At 38.8% G+C, this 23,388-nt stretch overlaps 1 protein-coding gene across 6 annotated transcripts in view; it reads left to right on the plus strand.

The window, feature by feature from the left end:
• The first annotated feature begins 1,642 nt into the window (after positions 1-1,642).
• MID2 (midline 2) overlaps positions 1,643-23,388 on the plus strand; it is a 92,570-nt gene continuing 70,824 nt past the window's right edge. For 3 of the 6 annotated variants that reach the window (XM_081278382.1, XM_081278385.1, XM_081278386.1), the window contains exons 1-2: positions 2,018-2,499; positions 14,817-15,532. In XM_081278382.1, the coding sequence (XP_081134508.1) occupies positions 2,496-2,499; positions 14,817-15,532 (720 nt within the window). In that variant the 5' untranslated portion in view covers positions 2,018-2,495. The other 3 variants (XM_081278387.1, XM_081278384.1, XM_081278383.1) reach the window with 3 other exon arrangements.

Below are 23,388 nucleotides of genomic sequence, written 5' to 3' on the forward strand. Positions count from 1 at the left end.
TAATGTAGCATAAAGTTCATCTATATTGTATCATGTGACAGGATTTCCTTCTTTTTAAAGGCTGAATAGTATTCCGTGGCATGTATATATCAGATTTTCCTTATGCATTAATCTGTTGATGAACACTTAGATGATTTTCATTTCTTCGATATTTTGAATAGTACTGAAATAAACATGGGAGTGAAGTTGTTGCTTCTATTTTAGAGAAGGATCCATGTGCTGCTGAGAAGAAAGTGTATTCAGTCAAGATGTCTCTTCTATATACAGATTTCATTTCTTTTGGGTACATACTCAGAAGTGGATTTGCTGGATCATATGGTAATTTTATTTTTAACTTTTTGAGGAGACTCCATATTGTTTTCTATAGTGGCTACACCAATTTAAAATCCCTTACATAGTGACTGCACCATTTTTCAACAGTGTGCAAAGGTTCCAATTTCTCTACAACCTTGTCAGCATTTATTATTTTCACTTTTTAATATAATGGCCATCCTAATAGGAGTGAGATGACATCTCATTGTGATTAGTGATGTTGAATATCTTATCACATACTTGTTGGCCATTCATTTCTCTTCTTTAGAAAAAATGTCTATCCTTTGCCAATTTTTAGTGTTTTTGATTGAGTTCTAGAAGTTCTTTATATATTCTGAATACTAATTCCTTATCAAATATATGGTTTGCAAATATTTTCTGCCATTTTGTAGGTTGCCTTTTCACTCTGTTGATTGTGTTCTTTGTTGTACAGATGTTTTTAAGTTGCATGTAGTCCCATTGTTTATTTTTTGCCTTTGTTGCCTGTGTTTTTGGTGTGACTCATTAACTTTTACTTCTCCTAGGGCTGGACTTTCATCAGGGTAGCTTGGTTGTGATTTTTGCCTTTGTTTCCACCTCAGTGCTCTCCAGCACATTGTTTAACAGGGGTGTTGGCTGAATACTATTGGTTCCCTGACAGGATACACCCAGAGCTACCTTAATTTTTCTGGACTTGTTCCCATACACAATAATGGAAGGCTTAACTGAGAGGAATTGTTTCCTCCCATTTTATGGCTTCTTTTCCCTTCTCACCTTTTGCTCCTTATTAGAAATAGTCTTTTCTGGGGCTTCCTCCTGCTTTCCTCTCTCATTCACCTTGTGAGTGGGGCGGTGGTCTCTGAGCCAATGAAAGGTCAGCAGACAGGCCGACTCCAGACCAATGGGAGGCTCCGGGGTTCCAAATGGACCAATCAGCTTTTTAGGGATATTGTATACCTGGATAGCTAGCATCTGCCCCATTGTCCTCCTTGTAATGACCCTCTTGTTTTGCTCATCAAGGATTTGAAGATGCAAAAAACTCCCCTACCCACACACAAACTCTCTGATAGCTTTAATACATCTGCATAACTTCTGCCTAAGGCCAATGTTACAGAGCCATTCTCCCTTTGTAAAAAGAAAGAGGGGTTGGGTTTCCTTCAATTGTCTGCCCTTTTCTGTCTCCTCCACTATTTTTGTTTTACTCTGTAGTTAACTTTGCATAGAGGAGCTTCGTCGGGAGGACCTGTTCCATGGACCCAGATACTCTCTTCTCATTGGCGGGTGCAACAGCCTTTTCCTTGTTCTAACCTGGGGGTTTGTGGGGCTAGGGGGTTGGTGGGTGGGAGAAGAGTTTGGCCATAGTCTTCCTTCTTCATTTCACACACATTCTGCGCTCTTCCCCTCTGTCTCTGTTTCTCTCTCTCTCTCTCTCTCTCTCTCTCTCTCTCTCTCTCTCTCTCACACACACACACACACACACACACACACACACACACACGCCCGCTCGGGCCCCTCTCCGTGTGTCTTCGTTCAAGATGACAGGGCGCTGGAGAAAAGGCTGCTGGAATCAGCTGGTAGGTACAGTAGTAACCCGAACCCCACCCACCCTCTGTCTTTGCTTGCTCAGGTTTCTCCGGTCACTCCTGCCAGGGGAGAAAACATGTAAACGCGTCTCAAGAGGAGGGGCTGGGGGAGCTGGGAGTGGCGGTGGCGGTGGAAGGTGAGCCCAGGAAGGTGGCCCAGCGCCCCTTCTGCCGGGGCCCCTCCCAGTGCTCCCTTGGGGTGTCAGCCTCAGCCCTGTATGCTCCCACTCCACCCCCCTTTTCGAAGGGATTGCCTTTTTTTTTTCCCCTCTGCGGCGGCGGAAATGACAGTGGTGCTGCTGTAGTGTCATGGTGCTGCCCCTGGACTGAGGGGCGAAAACTCTTAAGTTTAGCCCGGGAGATCCAGCCGCGGTAGCGTCACTGTTGCCGTGCAGTCCCCTGCGGGGCGGACAGGCTGGCGGATTCTGCTGGCTGCGCGGCGGCGGCAGCTGAGCGGAGGCAGCGAAGGCGAAGGCGGGCGGCGGCCTAGAGCGGTGGTGGCGGCGGCAGCGACGGCGGCCCGGGAGCTCGCGCCAGAGCCCGAGCCAGCTTGCTGCGGAGGCAGGCGGGCGCCCAGCGCTCTTGAGCGCGCGTAGGAGATGGCTGGCACACGGGAACGCTATGGGTAAAATGCGCCCCCTCGCCGCGGCCCTGGGGGTCCAGTGTAGCCGTCCGCGCAGGGCTCGGCCCCGGTTCCGGCTACTTCTCAGGTGCCACTGGGGCCCGGAGCTGGGCAAGGTCTCCCGGGTCAGCAGAAAGGGGTGACGGGGCCCGTGAAGCCCGGGCCGGCAGCAACAGGGACCCTGGCCTGTCTCTGGCTCCTGCCGCTGCCCTCCTGGGACGGTGTTAGCACTCCTGGGTGCCGGGCGGGGGTGGCTGGAGGCCTCCCCGGGGCCGGGTGGTGCGGGGCAGAGCAGTTAAGCTGCTCTCCCCGGCTCCTGGGCGTGAGTCTGGGAAAGGACACTGCTGCCTTCCCACGCTCTCGCGGCCAGTAGCCTCTTCAGCCCGGGCGGCGCCCCTGGGTCGGCCGTCTGACCAGCGGTGCTGGCGCAGCAGCCTGTGATGCTGCGGACACCCTCTCGGCGGGGAGGCCTGGCGAAACTTAATCGTTTTCCAGCCAGGGGAGCGATCCTCGAGTCTCCGTCTGGGTGGTTCCTTATTTCTGGCCTAGCTGTGAAACCAGCTCTGTGGGGGAGAGGGAAAACTTACATATGTCCACAGGACAGACTGCGACTGAACCGGGGGAAGGTGGGGATTTCCATTTCTGGCTCGTGAGAATTAAGTAAATAACGGCAGAGTAGATTTACAGAAACATTACTGGTGATAGTCCGGTTTAGCATTTAGTGTGCAACACACTATTTTCAGAGGCATTTCTTCTTAGAGCAACAAATTGGGGGTCCTGGGTTATTGGGCTTTCCTCTCTCTTTCTCTCTCTCCCCCCTCTCCCCTCTCCTCTCCTCTTCTTCCTCCCCACTCTCTCCTCTTCCTATCTCTCCTTCTTCCGCTTCTTCTTCCTATCCCTCTGTCTCCCCCACCCATTTTCAAGATCACTCACTTTATTCCTGCCTTGCAACACCTACTTACTCACTCAAACCTCCCACCAGAGCCCCTCATCCCCAGCCTTTCTCCATCACCCTGTGCACTCCCAGCCATACGGCTTCTTGTTTCTCAACCACGTTGCCTTTTTTGAGGATTTCTGATTGTGGGATGGGTGGATGGTTATGGTTGCATGTCTTTGAAGAGGAACCCTTATGAAAGAATATCTTGAAAGCAGCAAATAGATAAGTACACTATGGGGATTAATACATGTGATTCTTAAGTTGGGCCTTTAACCTCATTCTTTTACATTCCTGTACTCCAATCAGTCTCTCTGGCAATGTTCCAATAAAAGGGGGTTGCCAATTTTGGAGTCCCCCTCCTCTACTTCTCTTCTGTTTGGGAGTAGTTTTGCTTTATCCCAGATTATTACCCCCATACACCCCTCTATCGCTTGTACACTCACACTGCCCTGAGGAAGGAAGAGTCTTTGCTATTTTTATATATTCCTGCCCAATTAACTTAATACAGATATATAATGTGAATTAGATTTCTCCTGATTGTTCCTCACAACTTGATTTATGTGGTTGAAATACAGGTCTAGGAGCCAAGAAGATCAGAGAGTTCATCCCAAATCTGATGTTGCATTGGCTTTATGGCCTTAGGACTTTCCTATGACCTTTCTTTCGTAGTTGGTTATTTGTATAAAAGGCACAATATTGTGTACTGGGTATTGTGAGTCTTGGCTTGGTCCTTTGAAGATGAAAGGATTCTATAAATCCTCAGTATTCTACTTCTTAAAGAAAGCACTTCATTTACCTTTTATGGGGTTAGTGGACTGACTGGGTATAAGTAGGGACCCTAGTTTACCAAAATATTAATTTGCCATTATTAGTTCCCTGGGATTCAAGTCTATCATTGTACTTAGGTACTAAGTCTGTTTTTCCCCAGTGAATGTACAACTGTATGAAAACATACCTACAAGTAGGCATACAGAGTAATGGTGATGATTTTAAGTCGAGTCTTGCATCACATATAATGTACTCTAAACAACAATCTGAGTCAGACTCATTCAAAAACAACCTCACCCATTTTTAGCCCATATGGGGGCAGTTAGCTAATTTCTAATGAAAAGTGGCATAAATAATTTTAGGCTTTGCTATATTAACATGATTAGCATCTGGCAGTAGTGAGTCAACAATATTTATTAAGCACCTATAATGTGCAGGGTCCTCTGTTGACTGGACTAAGTATTTGGCCCAGTATTTTGCTCTCAGCTCATTCCAGGCTAGATTTCATACTTGTAGCTCCAGCATTAGGACGGGGAAGTGCTGTGCAGGGTAGGGGCAGAGGGCTAGGTATGTAAAGGGCTTGTCATGTTTCTTCTGTTTACTCTCAAGACTGCTAAAATTCTCATTTAGCATGTTGTACCTTGTAAGGCCACCTCCAGGAAATACTGTTGCAAATCAGTGACTTGGTTGCTTCATAAGCATATCATCTGAACAGTGCAAATTGATTTAAATGAAATTGGTTTAGTTAATCCCTTGTCTAAGAACAGGGCAACTTGCTTCAACTTGCAGAACTTAAAGTAGTGCCAGTGGAGTCTCATAATTGCATCCAAATATTGCTCTGGGTAGTGAGCCTGTCCATTCCCCCATCCCTCCTCCCATAAAATCTGCTGACATCACAGCAATTGAGAAGGAAACTATAGAAGGAATATGTCTTTATCACTCAGAAAAACTCATTGGCTTGATGAAGAGGAGAGAATTCTGTGTGTTCATTTAGTCCCTTAAAACTCAAGTTTTCTCTTATTGAATAGTGACATAGATATGCCCTAAAAAGGGTGAAAACAGGGCTGAGGTGCAGTCTCTGTCTCAAATGGCTGTTCTTGGAAGTACCTGCTTGGTCTTGTGTGTGTCTGTCATCTAATCTTTATGGATCTTGGTAACTCCCTAGCTGTTATGCCCTGGAACTGGGCTCTTGGGTTCTGAGTCTTAGGTCCTTTGCTGCTAAGGAGCTGTAAGAGGCATAAGGGTGCTCCATTTCCATTTAGCATTAAATTTTTGTCCTCTCTTCTGTGCAAAAGAGAAAAAATGAGGCTTTGTGTTCATGAAGTGCCTCCTTACTTAAGCTGGGTTTCTTGACTTGGAGAATTGCATCATCTAAATATGAAGTGTAACATGTTCATACTAGATATCCCATAGTTCAGGAGAGTTTGAAACGCTTCACTTTTTCGTGATTGAAAATTTGATATGAAGGTTGTATTGCACAAAGATTGATATTTCAGGTCTCTCAAAAATCATTGTGTTCTTTGCTGAGCAGTTTAAAAAAGAGACTAGAGAAGTGTTTCTCAACCAGTGTGTTAGGTCACATTAACAAGTCAGAAGATCAGACAAGTGGCATTGATACAAGAAATTCCAACTTTAGTTATCCCCCTGTGCAGATAGCTATTCCCCTTTCAGTTTCCTCTTCCTCTGATAATTGGTATTAGCATCCACTTTCATTTATTAAAAATCTTCTTAGAGTTTTTTATGGGCTCTAGAGGATTGTGGCTCTTCCTGACTGTTACTGTTTTCATATTCCCCTTCTTTGTAACCATAGGCAGATATAATGTTTTTGTTAGTCAATCTTCCAGATTCTGTATTTTTCCTTATAAATTATATATGCTGATAAGACTACTAGATGATATAAGCTGTTTAAAGTATGAGTGATGGAGGGATTTTGAATAATGTGTCAACACCCAATCACTCCCTTCTTCATGTAGAGTTCACCTGAATACACACTAGGAAGTTGGTTCAGGCTAACTGGATTGGCAAAGTATCATTTGTAAAGAGTTATCCTACTTGGGTTCTTGTCTCCTTGCAATGCTCTGACTGCCTGACCTTGGCCTTTGTTTTAGCCTCTTTCCTGCAGGTCAGCCTCTTCTGTCTCTGGAGTATCTTGAAACCAGATGATCTAATAACAAACACATTATATAATCTAAAATCCTCCAGAAATATAAAAATCCCAGTATTTGCAATTTGTCCTGATAGGATCATAATGCAGAGGCAGGGTAAACAATGTTAATTCAGGACAGTGAAATGTCTGAATATATACAACCCAGAGGTAGAAAAATGGTTTATGGTCCAGAATCCTCTATCACTTTGTCTATAGCCCTTTGTTTGTTAAGTGTTGCTAGGATCCATGTGGTTCCCAGGAGAATAGAAGCTTGATTTCAAGTAGGCCTCTGTTCTCTGTCCCTTGTTTCTGACCTGAACTTGGGGTCCTCGCAGCCTAACATTCAACAGCAGGTCTTACATTCATATATATTGCAGAATTTATTCTGTAAAAATAGAGATGACTGGCCCATCCAGGTGGACTGCTGAACTTAAAAAAAAAATCACAAATATTTCATTGGGAAACAGGCTGAGAAAAATAGTCCTGGAATAGATGAAAAGCTGTACTGATAGCAGTAGGTAAATTAAATTTGTTCTCCATTTGTTCTCCAACCTTCAAACCTTGCCAGTGTAATCTGCATTAAGATAAAGGCGTTATGAATTGTACTTAGGATTCCTGTCAATTATCGTGTTACCTTGGCAAATCCGTTTCTTGGTTACTTAGATTAATCTTTTGCATTTGCAGCAGATTCAGGACTATTAGTTCTGCTACTTCCATATTATTTTAATGTTTATGGTGACTATATTATATAAAATACCCAATGGTTGGATTTAATTATTGAAAGGAAAATATCATTAAATCCATATACTATAAAATATTAAGTAGGCTTTAATAACCTATTAGACAGGAACTGGCTGTGGTTTTCTCTGCCAGTCAGTAATCAACCTCCAGTCCTGAGCTCTCCCTGTGTGTCGTGAGAGCTTAAGAGAACAGAGACAGTGTTTTTTCCTTGGGGGGGGGGATCCTAGCCTAAAGGGGGATACATAGGAGAATAAGAAATACCACAGACCCATGCCTTCCAACAATCTTGTGGGGAAGTATGATTATCCTCCATTATGACAATCATGTGTTTGGGATGAATTTCCAAACATTTTCAGCTTGTAAAAATATAACATGTTTTATGTGTATCCTCTATGAAGTGTATGATGAGAATATTTATATTTGTCAAACAGGTTAATTATTTTCTTTTATTCTCATCTGATCCTCACAAGAGCCTGTGAGATGCATAGGACAAGTATTTTTAATCCAATATATATGGAAACTGTGGCCCAAAGAGATGAAATGACTTCCTTTGGATGGTTCTGCTAATTTGGTTTAGATCCTGGACTACAACCAGACTCTATTTGGATGATCAAATAAGATAATGGCTTTGAAATTTGAAAACTATAAAATACTATACAAATGTAAGGTAACTATTCTTATGAATTACAATTACTTAATACCTAGCCCTCTTTTTTGGGGTTTCTTTTTTCTTTGTCTTTTTTTTGTCCTTATCCTCTATGGTAAGAATTCTACACATTTTTTTTGCATAGAATTTGAACTTCAAAGGGTCCTTTGCTAATCATAGTGTCCTGGGATTTGGTTGTCTTCTTTTTTCAGTTGAAAAAGGTGTCCTCCTTAGTTTATACTCACCCGTGACTCCTCTCTTCTTCAGTTGTCTGCTGGAACATTCATTGTAACTTCCTTGAGATACAACAGGCAAAACCATCCACTGTAATTCAGCACCTTGACTTAGCCAAGGGAAAGTCATGCATTTTGTTCATTTTTAGTTCCCTTGATGATGATGTCCATCACTTGTTAGCCATTCTAGTTAAAACTAGAAATAATAAGATTTGTTTCATATTAGCTAATTTACAATAATCTAAGTCATCTTTCCTATTCATCAACAAATAGCAGGAGCTCTATGATAATAAGATGTCAGAGATGGAAAGCATCTTAAAGATATTATCTGATGATTCTAGTACAACTTAATATTTTACCATGGAGGAAACATTAGACTAAGCCATGACTCATCTTCTCATTCCCCTACAGTTTCTAATATTTTAAGGAAGATCTCATGGGAGATTAATGTTGATATTCTGAACAACATTTATTTCATATTAATTTATTTTTAAATAAAACCTTATAACTCAGGTCAATTCTTAATCTACAGCCCAGAGGTCAGGCTTGGTTTGATACTCATGGATTTTCTGTGAAGGAAAAAAGATTGTGGCTCCTCAGGTAGGTTGGTAGGTAGGTAGGTAGGTAGGTAGTGAGAGCCCAGAACCATGCTCTGCAGAATAGAAGATGAAAACTAGATGACATATTAGCTGCTAGAATAAGTGGACATTTAAGTATGTTCAGATAACATTTTAAGTAATAGAACTCTGCCAAGTGCAGATCAGAGTTATCTAGATGCTGTATTTAGAGGGCTATGCTAAAATCAATCTTTCATCTTGTAAGGGTAGAATGCATTGTTTTTTTCTGAAATTTTAAATTTTATATTGAGAAGAATCAAATAATTCAAATTGCCTTAAGGAATAACCAAAAAATATGAATGATAAATTGGCAACTTCAGATTACCCAATTAATAATAGATACATATGTATATATTGCATTTACAATAAATTACAATATACATACATACACACAGACTCATGTGCTGTGTAATGATGCTTCAGGCAATGACAAACTGCTAATATTACAGTGGTCCCATAAGATATCTGTCACCTAGTGATGTCCTGCTCATCAAAACTCCTCTTTTGTGTTTCTACCCAGGCACAGAACTTTCTGATAACTCACTGATGAGTTTATTCTCATTAGTTTTTTTTCATGGATTTTAGCCTAAAGAAGAGAGCAGGATAAAGATAAACCATACAGAAACAATTTTATAATAGAGCAAGGGAAAATACATAAACATATATATTTGACTACACAGCAGTAACTCAATGATTTGGAAGCAAATTAATCCAGTTATATGCACATGGGCATTTGCTTCTTAACCCACTATGCATTTGCATTCTGTATATAGGATACTATAAAAACTTAAATTGAGTTAAAGTTTGTTGCTCAATTTAAGTTTTTATGGATATACTACATACAGGACACCAGGACATATACCAAATGGTCCTACCCTCCCAGGCATTTCCTTAATTTTTATGACAAACCATTGCGTTTTCTGGAATAAGTTTCATGATTACTTGTCATCAGGTTGCACTCTATTAGGTCTTGTCTTTGTCCTTAGCATACCCTTTAATTCCTCATGGATCACTGATGTGAAATCTGTTTGAAGTTGCAACACTATGTTATTGTTTTGTTTTTGTCATACCACTTCCTTCTTCTAAAATTATGTTGTGATGATAGGAGTAAAATATTTTTCAGGAGCTACTTGAATATTTTTAGCTGAATAAAAATTGTGAGTTGAGAATTTTCTGACACCTGTTGATCATTAACAATATCTCAGGGCATTGCAAAACTTAGATAGGGAATCACTGACCTAGAAAAACAATCAAAAGAAGTAAGCAATCCAGTAGAGTTCATAAATACTATGTAATTACACAGTTGGCAGTGTAGTACAGTGGTTAATTATTTCCACTCTGGAGTCAGACAGATTTGGATTTGAATCTCTCTTTTTAAAAAATTGAGCTACAATTCACACACCAAAATATTCACCATTTTAAGGTGTTTAATTCACTGATTTTTAGTATACTAAAAATGTGCAACTATCACCACTATATAATTAATTACAGAACATTTTCCTCATCCCAGAAAGAAATTGTACCTGTTATCATTCCCCCTCCCCCTTTCCTGACCCTTAACAACCACTAATCCACTTTCTATTCCTGTGGGTTTACCTATTCTGGTCATTTCACATCAACAGAATCATACAATACACATGGCCTTTGTGTCTGGCTTCTTTCACTCTGAATAATGTTTTCAAGGGTCATCCATGTTGTAGCAAGTATCAGTACTTCATTCCTTTCACAGTCAAATAATATTCTATTATATGTATAACCATATTTTCTTTATATTTTCATCTCTTAATGGACTTTTGGGTTGTTTTCATTTTGGCTACCATGAATACTGCTACTATGTACATTTTGTGTACAAATTTTTCAATGAGTACATTACATTTCCAATTCTTTTAGGTATATTCCTTGGAGTGTAATTTCTGGGTCTTATGATAACTGTTTAACATTTTGAGGAACTGCTGAACTATTTTCCAAAGCAGCTGCACCATTTTACATCCTTACCAGCAATGTATAATGTCTCTAATTTCTTCACATTCTGACTGACACTTGCTATTTTATGATTTTGGCTTGTTTGTTGACAGCCTTCTTGGTGTATGTGAAGTAGTATTACAGTGTGGCATTGATTTGCATTTCTCTAATGGCTAATGATGTTGCGCTTGTCTTCATGTGTGTTTTGGCTATTTGTATTTCATCTTTGAAGAAATGTGTATTCAAACCCTTTGCCTATTTTTAAATTGGGCCATTTGTCTTTTTTTATTGTTGAGTTATAAGTTTTCTGTGTTTCTAGATGCCAGATTCCTATCAGATATGATTTGCAAATATTTTCTCCTATTCTGTGAGTTGTCTTTTCACTATGTTGATGGCTCTGTTGGCTGCCCTAGAGTTTTAAATTATGATGAAATACCATTTATTTATATTTTATTTGGTTGTTTGTGCTTTTGGTATCATTTAAGAAGCTGTTGTGGCTCAGAGGTAGATCACTCTCCTGGCATGTGCAAGGTCCTGGGTTTGATCCTCAGCACCACATAAAAAATAAATAAAATAAAGATATTTTAAAAAAAGCTGTTACCTAATCTAAGTTCATGAAAATGTATACTTTCCTTCCAAAAATTTTATTGTTTCAGCCTTTACTTTTCCATTTTTGAATTAATTTTATATATGTTATGAGGTAGGGCTCCAGCTTCATCCTTTTGCTTGTGGAGATCCAATTGTCCAAGGACACATTTGTTGAGAAGATTCTTCTTTGTGTATTGAATGACCTTGAACCTCTTATTAAAAATAAGTTGGCCATAAATATATAGGTTTATTTCTGGAGTTTTCTCCATAAGTTTGAATATTAGCATTACTATTTGCAAACAAGTATGACCTTGGACAAATTATTTTCTTGTAATAATATTACCACCTTTTAGAAAATTGAGGAAGCTAATTGAGATAATGTATGTAAAAGTGTTTTGATATTCATGGAGGTATAGAAAAATAGAACAGTTAGGAGGATGCTGAATCACTAAGAGTAACCAGAACCTCATAAATGAGAGTTTATGCATATAAATAAATGTTTGAAGAAGTTAATAAAAGTATCCAGTTCCCCACCATTGGCTAAAGTAATTACTATATGATAATAAAATAGAACAGAATAGAAAAATTACTTACAATAAGCAACAGATTGTAACCATTTTACATTGTTCTTCATAGAGCTGAAATCAGTTAAGTTTGGTTACTTTGAGCCCTGTGCTGCTTGAGTTTTCTGTCAAGGACTCTTAAGAATCCTTTGAAAGTTATGGACAAGGGGCTGGGGATGTGGCTCAGTGGTAAAGTGCCTTTGGGTTCAAACTCCAGTATGAAGGAAAAAAAAAAAAGAACAAGTATTTTTGACCTTACTCAAGGTAATCCTGACCCATTGCACATTTTCCCATGCTCAGTTTCATAGTGAGTTTCAATGGTCACGCTGATTTGGGAACACGTTTTAGGGCTTCAGCAAAATAGGAGAACTTTCCCTCTGTGTAGAATAACTCTTCTAAGACAGGAAAACTGTGGCACTCTGGTAGATTTTATATAGGTTTCAGCCATAAATGTGCTTTCCCCAATGCTTCTGATCAACCCAGGTAGCTTCCAACATAGACGCTGAGGAATGCAGACATGCAGCCTTGGAAGATAGTAGAAGTGTAGTGTGGAGTGGAGATGGCCCTAGAGCAAAGAGATATGATTCTGGAAGTGATCCGAATGAAGGAGACAGATTTGGAGGGACAGAGAGTCAAAAATAGAAGTAGAAACATGCTCTTTAGAATACTCTTATAAATAGTCAAGATAAGGAAGTGAGATGATTGAAATTAAAGTGTAAAGAGCACAGGTATTGGCATTAGATTTACCTGTGACTGAGTATTATGTTCCCAATTGATTTACTTAATAACCCTGAGTCCCACTTTCCTAACTATATGATGAAGATAATAATAATACCTTCCTCACAGGTATTGTGAAAGAATTCAATGAAATAATGTGTGTAAAGTGCTTAACATTGTACTCAGAATACAGGAGGTACTCAATAAATGCTAAACCCTTCTTACTGCTACTTTAAGGAATACTTTATTAACAACTATTGAATACCTAGTTTGTGGAGGTGTCATGCTGTGAATAAAAATATGAAATAATTGATGTCCTGAAAGAGCAGAGAGAGTTCACTAGAGATACAGATATGTAAATGAAATGAAACAGAATGTTCTGGACGTCACCAGTAGTTGAAGTTATAAATGTAAATGAGAGAACTCCTAGGTTTATAGGCTTGATATTTACCAGGCAGAGATAATTGGAAAAGGAGCTGATATTTTTTTCAAGGATAGTGGGGGAATACAAGTTCATTTATGGACATGTTGAATTTGAGCATCTAAATGAAATAAGGTGGAGCTATCTTAGCAATATTTCTGCCTTGAGCGGAAATTGGAATCTTTCTTTTCTGAAACCTTTTCCAATTCTAAGATTCTGATATATATGTGCATATTTTAATTTTTCATCTCTGTAAATGCATGCTGATAGGTTTTATAAGCTATAAAATACTGACCAACAATTTTCAAGTACTTACAGATTGTAAAATAAAAATACATGTCTCAGGTTTTAGTTTTCAGTTTTCTTTAGCACACATGTGCTAGGCATGCACTCTAATACTGAGCTACATCCCTAGATCCACATCTCACATTTCCTTTGAAAAGTGGTTACACACACCTTTGAACCTATTAAACTAACTGAGAGTGGTTGCTTTACAAAGGGTCTTCCATTTTATACCCCACTTTCCTATTTTTAACTAGATTTTCATTAAGTATCTAGCTAGTTCAGTGCACTTAAAAGATCTGATTTAGAAACAGCCTTTGGGTGTACATCTATTGTACATATGCACTAGGCTTAATTGTACTCAGTATTTATGCATCCTGTGAGAGGTATGCAGATATCACTGATAAATATCTGAGTGGAATAAAAAATTCAAGCCCCCATGAGGTTTTGAATGATAATAGTGTGATGATGAACAAAAGCTCAAAATCAAAAGATGCCTTTTTCTTTCCTATACTAATAGAATTAACAATTTCACTCAATTAAAGATGTTTTATATTTTTCCTTATTTAAAGCTAACTTTAAATATTTATGTGTGTGGATTTTAATTAATGGAAGATACATTACAGTAAGATCTGTATAGCTCAGAAATACCTGTAGGAGAATGGCGAGACTGAGAGGCTAACCAGGTTGTTAGTTTCATGTCAATTGGGTGATTTCTTTTACTCTCTGATGCACACTAAAATGAAAGTCCCCAGATCTTAAAATTTCTGGCTGCTCATCTGGCTAAGTTCTATCTTGATCTTGATTTGCATCTGGTTATGTTTTAGGAAGTATTAAAAGACATATGGGAGATAAGCTTCATAACACACTTTTGCTAGTTCAGTGGTGTTTAAAAATAAAATCAAACTGAAGCCACAAGGTAGTATGACTACCATTGATCAGCAACTATTGCTGAATATGTCAAAATTTAAAGTTCATTCCCATTTGACTTGATGGGTTTTCTGAAGGTGAGGAAAGAAAGCAAAAGTGAGAATTCTCATTTTTTTTTTGTTTCTATCAACTCAGTTTACTAGAAATGGGATGTAACAGACATTTCCATGTGGGATAATAGGAAGTAATTCAAGTTCACACTCTGAAGAAGAACTTATTATCCTGCACTGAGAACCACATTTTTCTAAAGTTATCTCTCCTTTTTCATGCAGGCTCTCAGAATGGAATCATTTCAGGAAGTAGAGAGTTAGCTTGAAATATGGGCTTGTTTTCTTTCCACTGGATGTGAAATAGGAGTAGCCCTTATATCTTTCCTTGAAGTGAAATAGAGAACAATATTGGAGAATAGAGATTAAGAATTTTGCAGGGCCTTCAACTCATCATAGCCCTGGAGAAGAGATGTCAGTGGAGAATACGTGAGAGAATGATCATGCCAATATTTTGAGCTGGAATGGTAATGTTAATCAGAAAACCAGAGGTGGCCACTTGGCTCATTTATTAGTGCAAGAGGATAAATGCAGGCATTTGTCAAAAACAAGGTTTGAAGAGGGAAGAAAGGTTTCCCGATTAATTCCCAAATTACTTTCCTATTGCTCAAGCATCCCTGGGTAGTCCAGCATGTAAAGTCTCGATTGGTTAGAATATAATTTTGCAATATCCACTTTTCCTTTGGAAATACTTAATGACTCTTGCTTTGTATTCCTTACAGGTGAAAGCCCAGCCTCTGTGGTTCTTAATGCCTCAGCAGGATTATTTTCACTAAAGATGGAAACACTGGAGTCTGAATTGACCTGTCCAATCTGCCTTGAGTTGTTTGAAGACCCCCTCCTGCTCCCTTGTGCTCACAGTCTGTGCTTCAGCTGTGCCCATCGCATCTTGGTCTCAAGCTGCAGCTCTGGTGAATCCATTGAACCCATTACTGCTTTCCAGTGTCCCACGTGCAGGTATGTTATCTCGCTGAACCACCGGGGCCTGGATGGCCTCAAGAGGAATGTGACCCTGCAGAACATTATTGATCGCTTCCAGAAGGCTTCAGTCAGTGGGCCCAATTCCCCAAGTGAGAGCCGCCGGGAAAGGACATATCAGCCCAGTTCCGCCATGTCTAGTGAGCGAATTGCTTGCCAATTCTGTGAGCAGGACCCGCCAAGGGATGCAGTGAAAACATGTATCACCTGTGAGGTCTCCTACTGTGACCGTTGCCTAAGGGCCACACACCCCAACAAGAAACCTTTCACTAGCCATCGCCTGGTGGAACCAGTGCCAGACACACATCTTCGAGGGATCACCTGCCTGGACCATGAGAATGAGAAAGTGAATATGTACTGTGTATCTGATGACCAATTGATCTGTGCCTTATGCAAACTGGTGGGTCGTCACCGAGACCATCAGGTCGCCTCACTGAATGATCGATTTGAGAAGCTCAAGGTAAGGGATCTGGAAAATATTCCTTACATGACTTTGACTCTTAACACATTGTTATACAGTTAGCAAGTTCCCTAATAAAATGGGTCACTTTTCCTATAGACAACTGAGTGATCTCCAAGTTGTTCTCATGAGCAATAACCTCACCTGCACGCTTTCATATACTTCTGGATAATTCCAGGGGAGTTAGCCCATGGCTCACTCCACCAGTAGTCCATCCAGGGAACCAGCACCCTCTCTCCTCTGTCAGTGGCATATTGCACATTGCATATCTTTGCTATGATCTTTCTACCTCTTCTTTTAAGTATGTGAGTGCCTGTGTAGGTGTACTACAATAAGCATATGCACTGATTTGCATGTTTGGGTGTGTCTCTGTGTAGGTGTGGGTGGAGGTGTCTGAGTGTATCTATATAGATGAGAGATTTTTGTGGAGGAAGTTAGCACATGTTTGTGTTTGCATGTTCAGTGCAGTAAAGAAACAAAAGTATTAGGGCTGGGGATGTGGCTCAAGCAGTAGTGTGCTCGCCTGGCATGTGTGCTGCCCGGGTTCGATCCTCAGCATCACATACAAACAAAGATGTTGTGTCCGCTGAAAACTAAAAAGTAAATATTAAAAATTCTCTCTCTCTCTCTCTCTCTCTTTAAAAAAAAAGAAACAAAATATGCTATTGGCCATTACAAATTGTCATTAAGCACTTAACACTGGTAATTCTAAACCTGCCTTAAGAATAATAAAAAAAAACTCAAAACAAACAACAAAAAAAATTTTAATGTACCACAAAATTAGGAGGGATAATCAAAGACCTGTACTAGCAATTTCAACTAGATGCAATAAATATTTAATTGAGTATTGAATTTTGTGCCAGTGCTTGTTATTGTGGGCTACAGACTGAAGCATTTGTTTGCAGTACCCACCTGGGAAGTTCCAAGTCTTTCATTTGTGTTCAGTGGACAGTGAACAGTTTTCTGAAGTTGTAGCATCTGAAGTTTATGTGCAAGTCAAAGTTCCTATTTTTCTTAAGTCCTCCTACCTCACATTGATGCTAACAAATGTCAGATGTATTGTTTTATTCCCATTGCCTGCTATGTGGTATAATTTTTCTTAAGAAGGAAGCTACAAAACAAAGATTCCATAAAAATAAAATCTTTAAATGGATAGTACTATTATTACCTCAAAATAGGACCTGAGTACAGAGGCCAAGCTAGAATAAAGAGCTAGATAGGGGCTGGGTGGGGTGGCGCATGCCTGTAATCCCAGTTGCTTGGGAGACTGAGGCAGGAGGATCTTGAATTCAAAGCCAGTCTCAACAATTTATCGAGGCACTAAACAATTCAGTGAGACCCTGTCTCTAAATAAAATACAGAAAAGGGGTGGGAGTGTGGCTCAGTGGTTAAGTACATCTGAGTTCAATCCCCAGTACCAAGAAAGAAAGAAAGAAGAAAGAAAGAAAGAAAGAAAGAAAGAAAGAAAGAAAGAAAGAAAGAAAGAAAGAAAGAAAGAAAGAAAGAAAGAACTACATAGCATGTAAGGAGAGCAAGAAGGGAGTGAATATTTTCTTGCTTCCATGTTCTGGGAAATTCTTTCAAACTTATGTAAAATATATAATGTTGATGAGGGTAGCAGAACAGGACACTTTTTCCCTTCTGTAATTTGTTGTAATTAATATTGAGAGTGGTCACATTGATAATGGTTTGTGCCAATTCAGGTTATTATTTATATCTAATGTATATAAAATTCAATGTTTATCATTTGATTTCACTCAAGGTGATACTCTCATTCATATCAAGGCAACAGAGGGGGATTATCTCATTGACTTCAATCCTTAGAATCATAAAATTTTAGTCCTTATATCTGGTCTAGCCGAAATCTTACACTTTAAAGCTGCATAAACTGAGTCTTTGAAAGTTTAAGGGATTTGGCCAAAGTCACAGAATTGTTTAGTAGTAGGAGAGCTGCAACTAAATCTCAGTGTCTAGATCAAATTGACAATTTTTTCCATTGTAGCCTTCTGCCACTTTGTTTTGGATGTATGTTCATGAAATGTGATTTGAAACTTAACTTTATGCTCTAGCAACTGCACATTTCATGGGTCATAGATAAATGATTAGCAGCATCAAAGAAAGGGCATATTATATAAACTTACAACTTCATAGTGGTGATAGATGGCAGTGGGATTGTAGGAAGAATGGGGGATTTGGAGAGGATGGAACAATCTCTGCCAAATATTTGCAGGTGTTAGGACTATAATAAGGCATTGGCCTTGAGAAATTTTCCAAACAAATATCCGTATCCATATGTGCTGTTGAGATAACAAAAAGACTGGAGAGAGTAAGCCTGTATCTACTGAACACCAACTATTTGAAAACATATGAAAACATTGGATGATTGATTAGACATTTGGCATCATACAGCTATATAACTCTTGTCTCAAGGGATAGAGGAAACATGAAAGTATTTATCAAAAGATGCTTCAGTCTGTGACTAGTCAGTAATTTTTAGAGAAAGAAAGAGCAGATTTTTAATAGTTCCCCTTTCGTTTTTTAGGAAATGTGCAGAAAATTTTGATTATAAATTAAGTGGAAACTATTTTTGCTCATTTTTGGACAGAGAGTGGAAACATATGAATCATTCCCAACTGTGTGGTTTGTTATGTTGTCTGGAACATCTTGGACTTTGGGGAGGAGAAGGAGGTGCTGCTTTGTGTGTGTGTGTGTGTGTGTGTGTGTGTGTGTGTATGTGCACGCGCGCGTGCTCATGAGTATGGTGGGGTCATTTTTGTTTGGTGCCAAGTGGAAAATGATATTAGTTCCCCACATTAAGCAGAGAGCAGTTCTGATTTTTAGTGTCATATATACTCACTTCTTTGGGTTAAGTTTAAATTAGAGAAGCATTTAGGATTATCCTCTTAATCTGCTTGATTCCTCCCCAAGGAGAAAAAAAGAAAGCTGGCTAGCAGAAGCTGTGGGGGGAGACTGTCTGAGCATATTCCCCTGGCCCTGAGAGGGGCAGGGAAGTCCTGTAAGAGGAGAGAAGGAGAAAACTGATTTTATTTATGTATATCTCAAAGAGGTTGACTTTCTGTCCTGTAACTAATACAGTATTTATTTTTACTTTTCAACTCTGGAGCTTCGTTTTTAGTGTTTATAACTAACTTTTATGTACTAACCTCTCTGATTAAGATTAGTTGTTTCTAATATTTGCTTGTTCAGCAAAGTACAAACAAACCATTATGTTATAGATGAAAGGTTAGAATAACCAGAAGCTGGCTTGTCTTCTTAATATATACTCAAAATGAATTAGAAAGCTTGGGGATACTTACATAGTATCAGGATCTTATTTAGTTGTCTAGTCTGCCTAAAAGATTGAGATGCAGGACACACATCCTTCAAAAGGCTACCAGTGGTTCAATTAATTCTTCAATTTCAAAGGATACTTGTGTTCTTGATAGTTAGTACAGTTGTAAGGCCTATAAGAGTAATTGTTTTGTTCATTGCTTCTCCTGCTTCTCTTGCTTCTTACTTACTAGTCCCAATATATATCTTAGTTCATGATATGCACTGCATTTGTATAAAACTATTTTACATTCCAGAATTTTCATCATCCCATGAGTTTCTCCCCTTATCAAAGATTGATATTATAACAATGATTGTTGACTTTATAAAAAGTGGTCAAATGTTGGTGGCTCTCTATTGCTGATAGACCTCAACTTGATACTCTGTCCTATACAACTTGGTTTCCATGCTGCTCATTTATCATTTCCCATCAGTACTCTGAAACATTCTACCTTCATTTACCCTCTTGTCTCTTAAACATCCCATTATCTTTTCTCGCTCTTAACTTTTGCTAGTGCTATTCCCTTGGCCTGCTTAGGAATTATACCTATTTTTAGTGCTCAATTAAAACTATGAAAGTCCACTCCAACATACCACAGGTACATCCATAAATTCATTGAGATCAGTTTCTTTAGTATCCTCCTTAGTGCTTAGCACACATAGTATGCTTTTGAAATACAAATGAATTGTCACCTTAATGGATTTGCAGGAAGTATACCATTTTCTGTAGCTTGCTTTGGTTCTCATCTTAGTGGATATAAATTGGTCTTGCCACTATGAATACTTTTGAGGTCTGAAAAGTCTCCTGTGAACTACTGACAATCTTCAAAACCAGAGTGTTAGCAAAAGTATGGCATGTCCTTAATTTTAAATGCCTATTTATTTTGATTGCTGGATTTTCCAACAGCCTAACCCTATGGTGACATCTGTATAAATCAGATGTGATTATTATAATTCTCTTTGCGAATGATGTCTTCACATTTCCATGCCCACAGCCTGCCAAAACTATAGCTGATGAAAACCAGGGGGAATAGAGGAATTTCCTGAAAGGAATAAACAAGCACATTTTCTTTTTCTCATTACATTTCCATAAACTCATTACTACAAATAATTCTTAAATGAAGTTACATTTACATATGAGGGATCTTGTTGTTATAAAATATTACCTGGCACTGGAGTAAGCATTTTGCCAGTGGGAAATACACACACACACACACACACACACACACACACACACCACACATAAAGAGATTCCAAAACAGAGAGAACCAAAGATTGCCAGACAAAGAAAAAGGAGATATGAGACTTGGAGAATGTTCAAAGGAAAGCCACAACAGGAGTTAAAAGGTTGGAAAATATGATATTCTAGAATCTTATCACAGTTGATTACTTGTCCTTCTTCCTACTCAGTTGCTCTGTCATCCACTTATCCATTCTCACTCAGCTGCCACCTTCTCCCAGTTGTCCACTCACCCATTTGACACTCACTTCTGTTGACAAAGACAGATACCCTCTCAACTTATATATCAGTGGGCATTTGACTATTTCTGAACCAGTATGAGTAGAAGATAAAAGTAAGGAAGAAAAATATCTTTATGAGAGATCAGCTTGAAAGAGGATATATTTCTATACATACATATACATCATTTTATATGAATGTGTGTATTCTTGCATGAATGAGTGCCTGAGAATGACTCTGTGGCTGTGTATCCTTGTTTCTTTAGGGGGTGTGTGGCCCATAGTGGTCATGGCACACATGTGTGGATGGGAATAGGCCCAATAATTGTCAAGGGGTTTCTCAGTTAAACCAACTAATGGTCATAAAGTCATTATTTCTTGTAGATTTGGCTTCTTTGCTGTCTCTAACTATTCAAGATTTGCTCCCCATTACATATAATATGTATAAATCTGTACATGTTCCCTGTAACTATATGGGTAAAAATGCATTTTATTTTATCTCTACTCAAAGAGTGTTCTAAGACTACTTTGATTCTTTGTTCTTTTTCCTCCATGATTTATATTGATTTATCTGGCTTTATACTAACTTAATATTAATAGAATCCTGTGTTGAAAGATGTTTTCTGGTTTTTTTTTTGGGGGATCAAGTTTAACAAGTACAATACTCCTATCATTTGTGCTCCTATCTTTCTGTTTTTGTTATTTGTTTTGTACTAAGTCTTCTCTTCATCAACATCTGAAAGGTGCTAATGATCATTAGTTTGAGAATAATTTTCAAATGTTGACTCAGATTGTTTTGGGGTTGATAAAAATCCTGTTTTTTTTTGGGAGGGGAAAGAAACATATTACAGAAACATAATACAGGTAAGGAAAGATTAAAGAAACAAGAATTATTAAACTCAAAGCAATGGGGTTTGAAGGGAAAATGTGATAGTGACCTTTAAGTTCATGAAAGGTTGAAATAATGAAGTAACACCTTGTTCTTTGTCATTCCTAGATAGAACAGCTCCGAGTGCTTGCCTAGTGTGCACAAGGTCATAGGTTAAATCCCCAGTATCTAATAAAAGATGGAATAGTTAATAACCTAAATTATTAGTTTGAGAATAATTTTCAAATTTAGGATTTAGGATAGGGATTTAGGCTAGGGATTCATTCACTCTTTTAACAATTAATGAATACTTGAAATTTACTGAATGCTTTGGACATTGTGGTAGGAGCTGGGGACACAGAAAGACACAGTCCCTACCAAGAAGGGTCTTTGAGTTTAGTAGGGGAAACAGACAAGTAAATGGAAAGTTCTAATTCAGAAAGGTGAATGCCATGACAGAGATTTTCTTTCACAAAATGCTCTGAGGCACAGAGGATAAGTCAAGGCAAGAATGTCATCAAGTCAAAAACAGAGAATCATGAATGAATTTATCAAGAGTAGAAGTCCTGGGCTGGGGTTGTGGCTCAGTGGTAGAGTGCTCACCTAGCATGTACAAGGCACTAGGTTCAATCCTTATCACCATATAAAAATAAGTAAATTAAAAAGGCATTGTGTCCAACTAAAACTAAAAAATATTTTTAAAAGAGTAGAAGTCTCAAACTAGAGAGAGTCTGTGAAGAAAGAATTGACAGGACTTGGCATATAACTCTAGTGGTTATAGATGATGGGGAGAAAGAAATTTAAAAAGATTTTTTGAGTTGCAAATATCTTGAATAATTATATTATTCAAGGCATTGTCCTGGCATTGAGAACAGAAATGGGAAAATTAGGAAAAGGCAACAGTTTGGGTTGAATGTTTTAACTTTAGGTTTGAATTTAATGTGATTGTGAGTCATTCACCTTTAACTTATTCATCAGAATTTACTGGACATCTACTAGATTCCAGTCACTAGGAGAGGTTTTGGGGTTGCAGTGATTAACGACAGGATAGTCTCATCCCTGGTGGAGCTCTCAGTTTAGTGTGGGAGACAGACAAGTAAGGTCATAGTTATAAGACCGTGTAGACATAGGGAGTTGTGAGGGAGCATAGGAGGGGCACTAAGAGATTTGGGGTAAGTTTTTACATCCCCTCCAATCAGGGGATGGGGTGGACTCAGGGAACGGAATGTTCTAGTACAGAGAAAAGAATGTGTTCAAACATCTGGAAATAGAGAAGCATGGAGTAAATATGGAGTGCTCTTAGAAAGGAAAAGGTAAGTATCCTAGACGGAATTGAAATTCAGGCCTTTCCAGTGGCAGAAAAGTCCAGGCTAGAGAAATAGATTGGAGTGGCTTCAGCATGGAGGTAGATTTGTGTAGTGGTGAACCAAGTGGGGGCCAAGAATTTAGCCTTACAGCATACTCATGTTCTAGAAATGAAGGAAAAACAAATGAAAGATACAGGAAAGGATGTGCATGAGAGGCTGGCACAAAAGAGAAAGAGTGCAAGTGGAATACAATCCTGAGGGCTTTAGGAAAGTAGAGTGGCTTTGGCTAACTATTCTGAGTGGTAGCAAACTAAACACTGGATTTAGATTTTTAGTTTATATTTTCTTTTAGAAGGTCCTAATAAGGGGCTGTGGTTGTAGCTCAGTGGTACAGCACTCACCTAGCATGTGTGAGGACTGGGGTTCAGTCCTCAGGACCACATAAAATAAATAAATAAAATAAAGGTATTGTGTCCATCTACAACTAAAATAAATGAAAAAAAGAAGGTCCAAATAATAATTTAATCATTTAAGTTAGATAATTAATTATGCTCTGTGCCTGATGATGGGAAAAATGCAGATGGTTAGGGTAGCATTCCTGATGAGGGGAAATGAGTAGGTGTGTGTCTTTGTTTGGTAGTTACAGAGACTTCTGTACAGAAGAGGAATGCAACCTGCTTCACCTGGCTTGAGGGTCTAGTTATTCTCTAACAAGCCTCAAGTAGAGTAGGCCTATGTGATATACATCCAGTATATCACCTGCATTTCATTCTGGGATGTAGCCTGTGTCTATACAACAGCAAATAAATGTTTGGGGAAAGAATAAACTCTGGCATAAGGGTGTGGGCTTCAGTTTGTGGACCAGATGGTGTGTTCTGTTGTTGAAAGGCCAT

Source organism: Spermophilus citellus (genome assembly GCF_964194105.1).
Source record: "Spermophilus citellus genome assembly, chromosome: X".
Classification (NCBI taxonomy): Eukaryota; Metazoa; Chordata; class Mammalia; order Rodentia; family Sciuridae; genus Spermophilus; species Spermophilus citellus.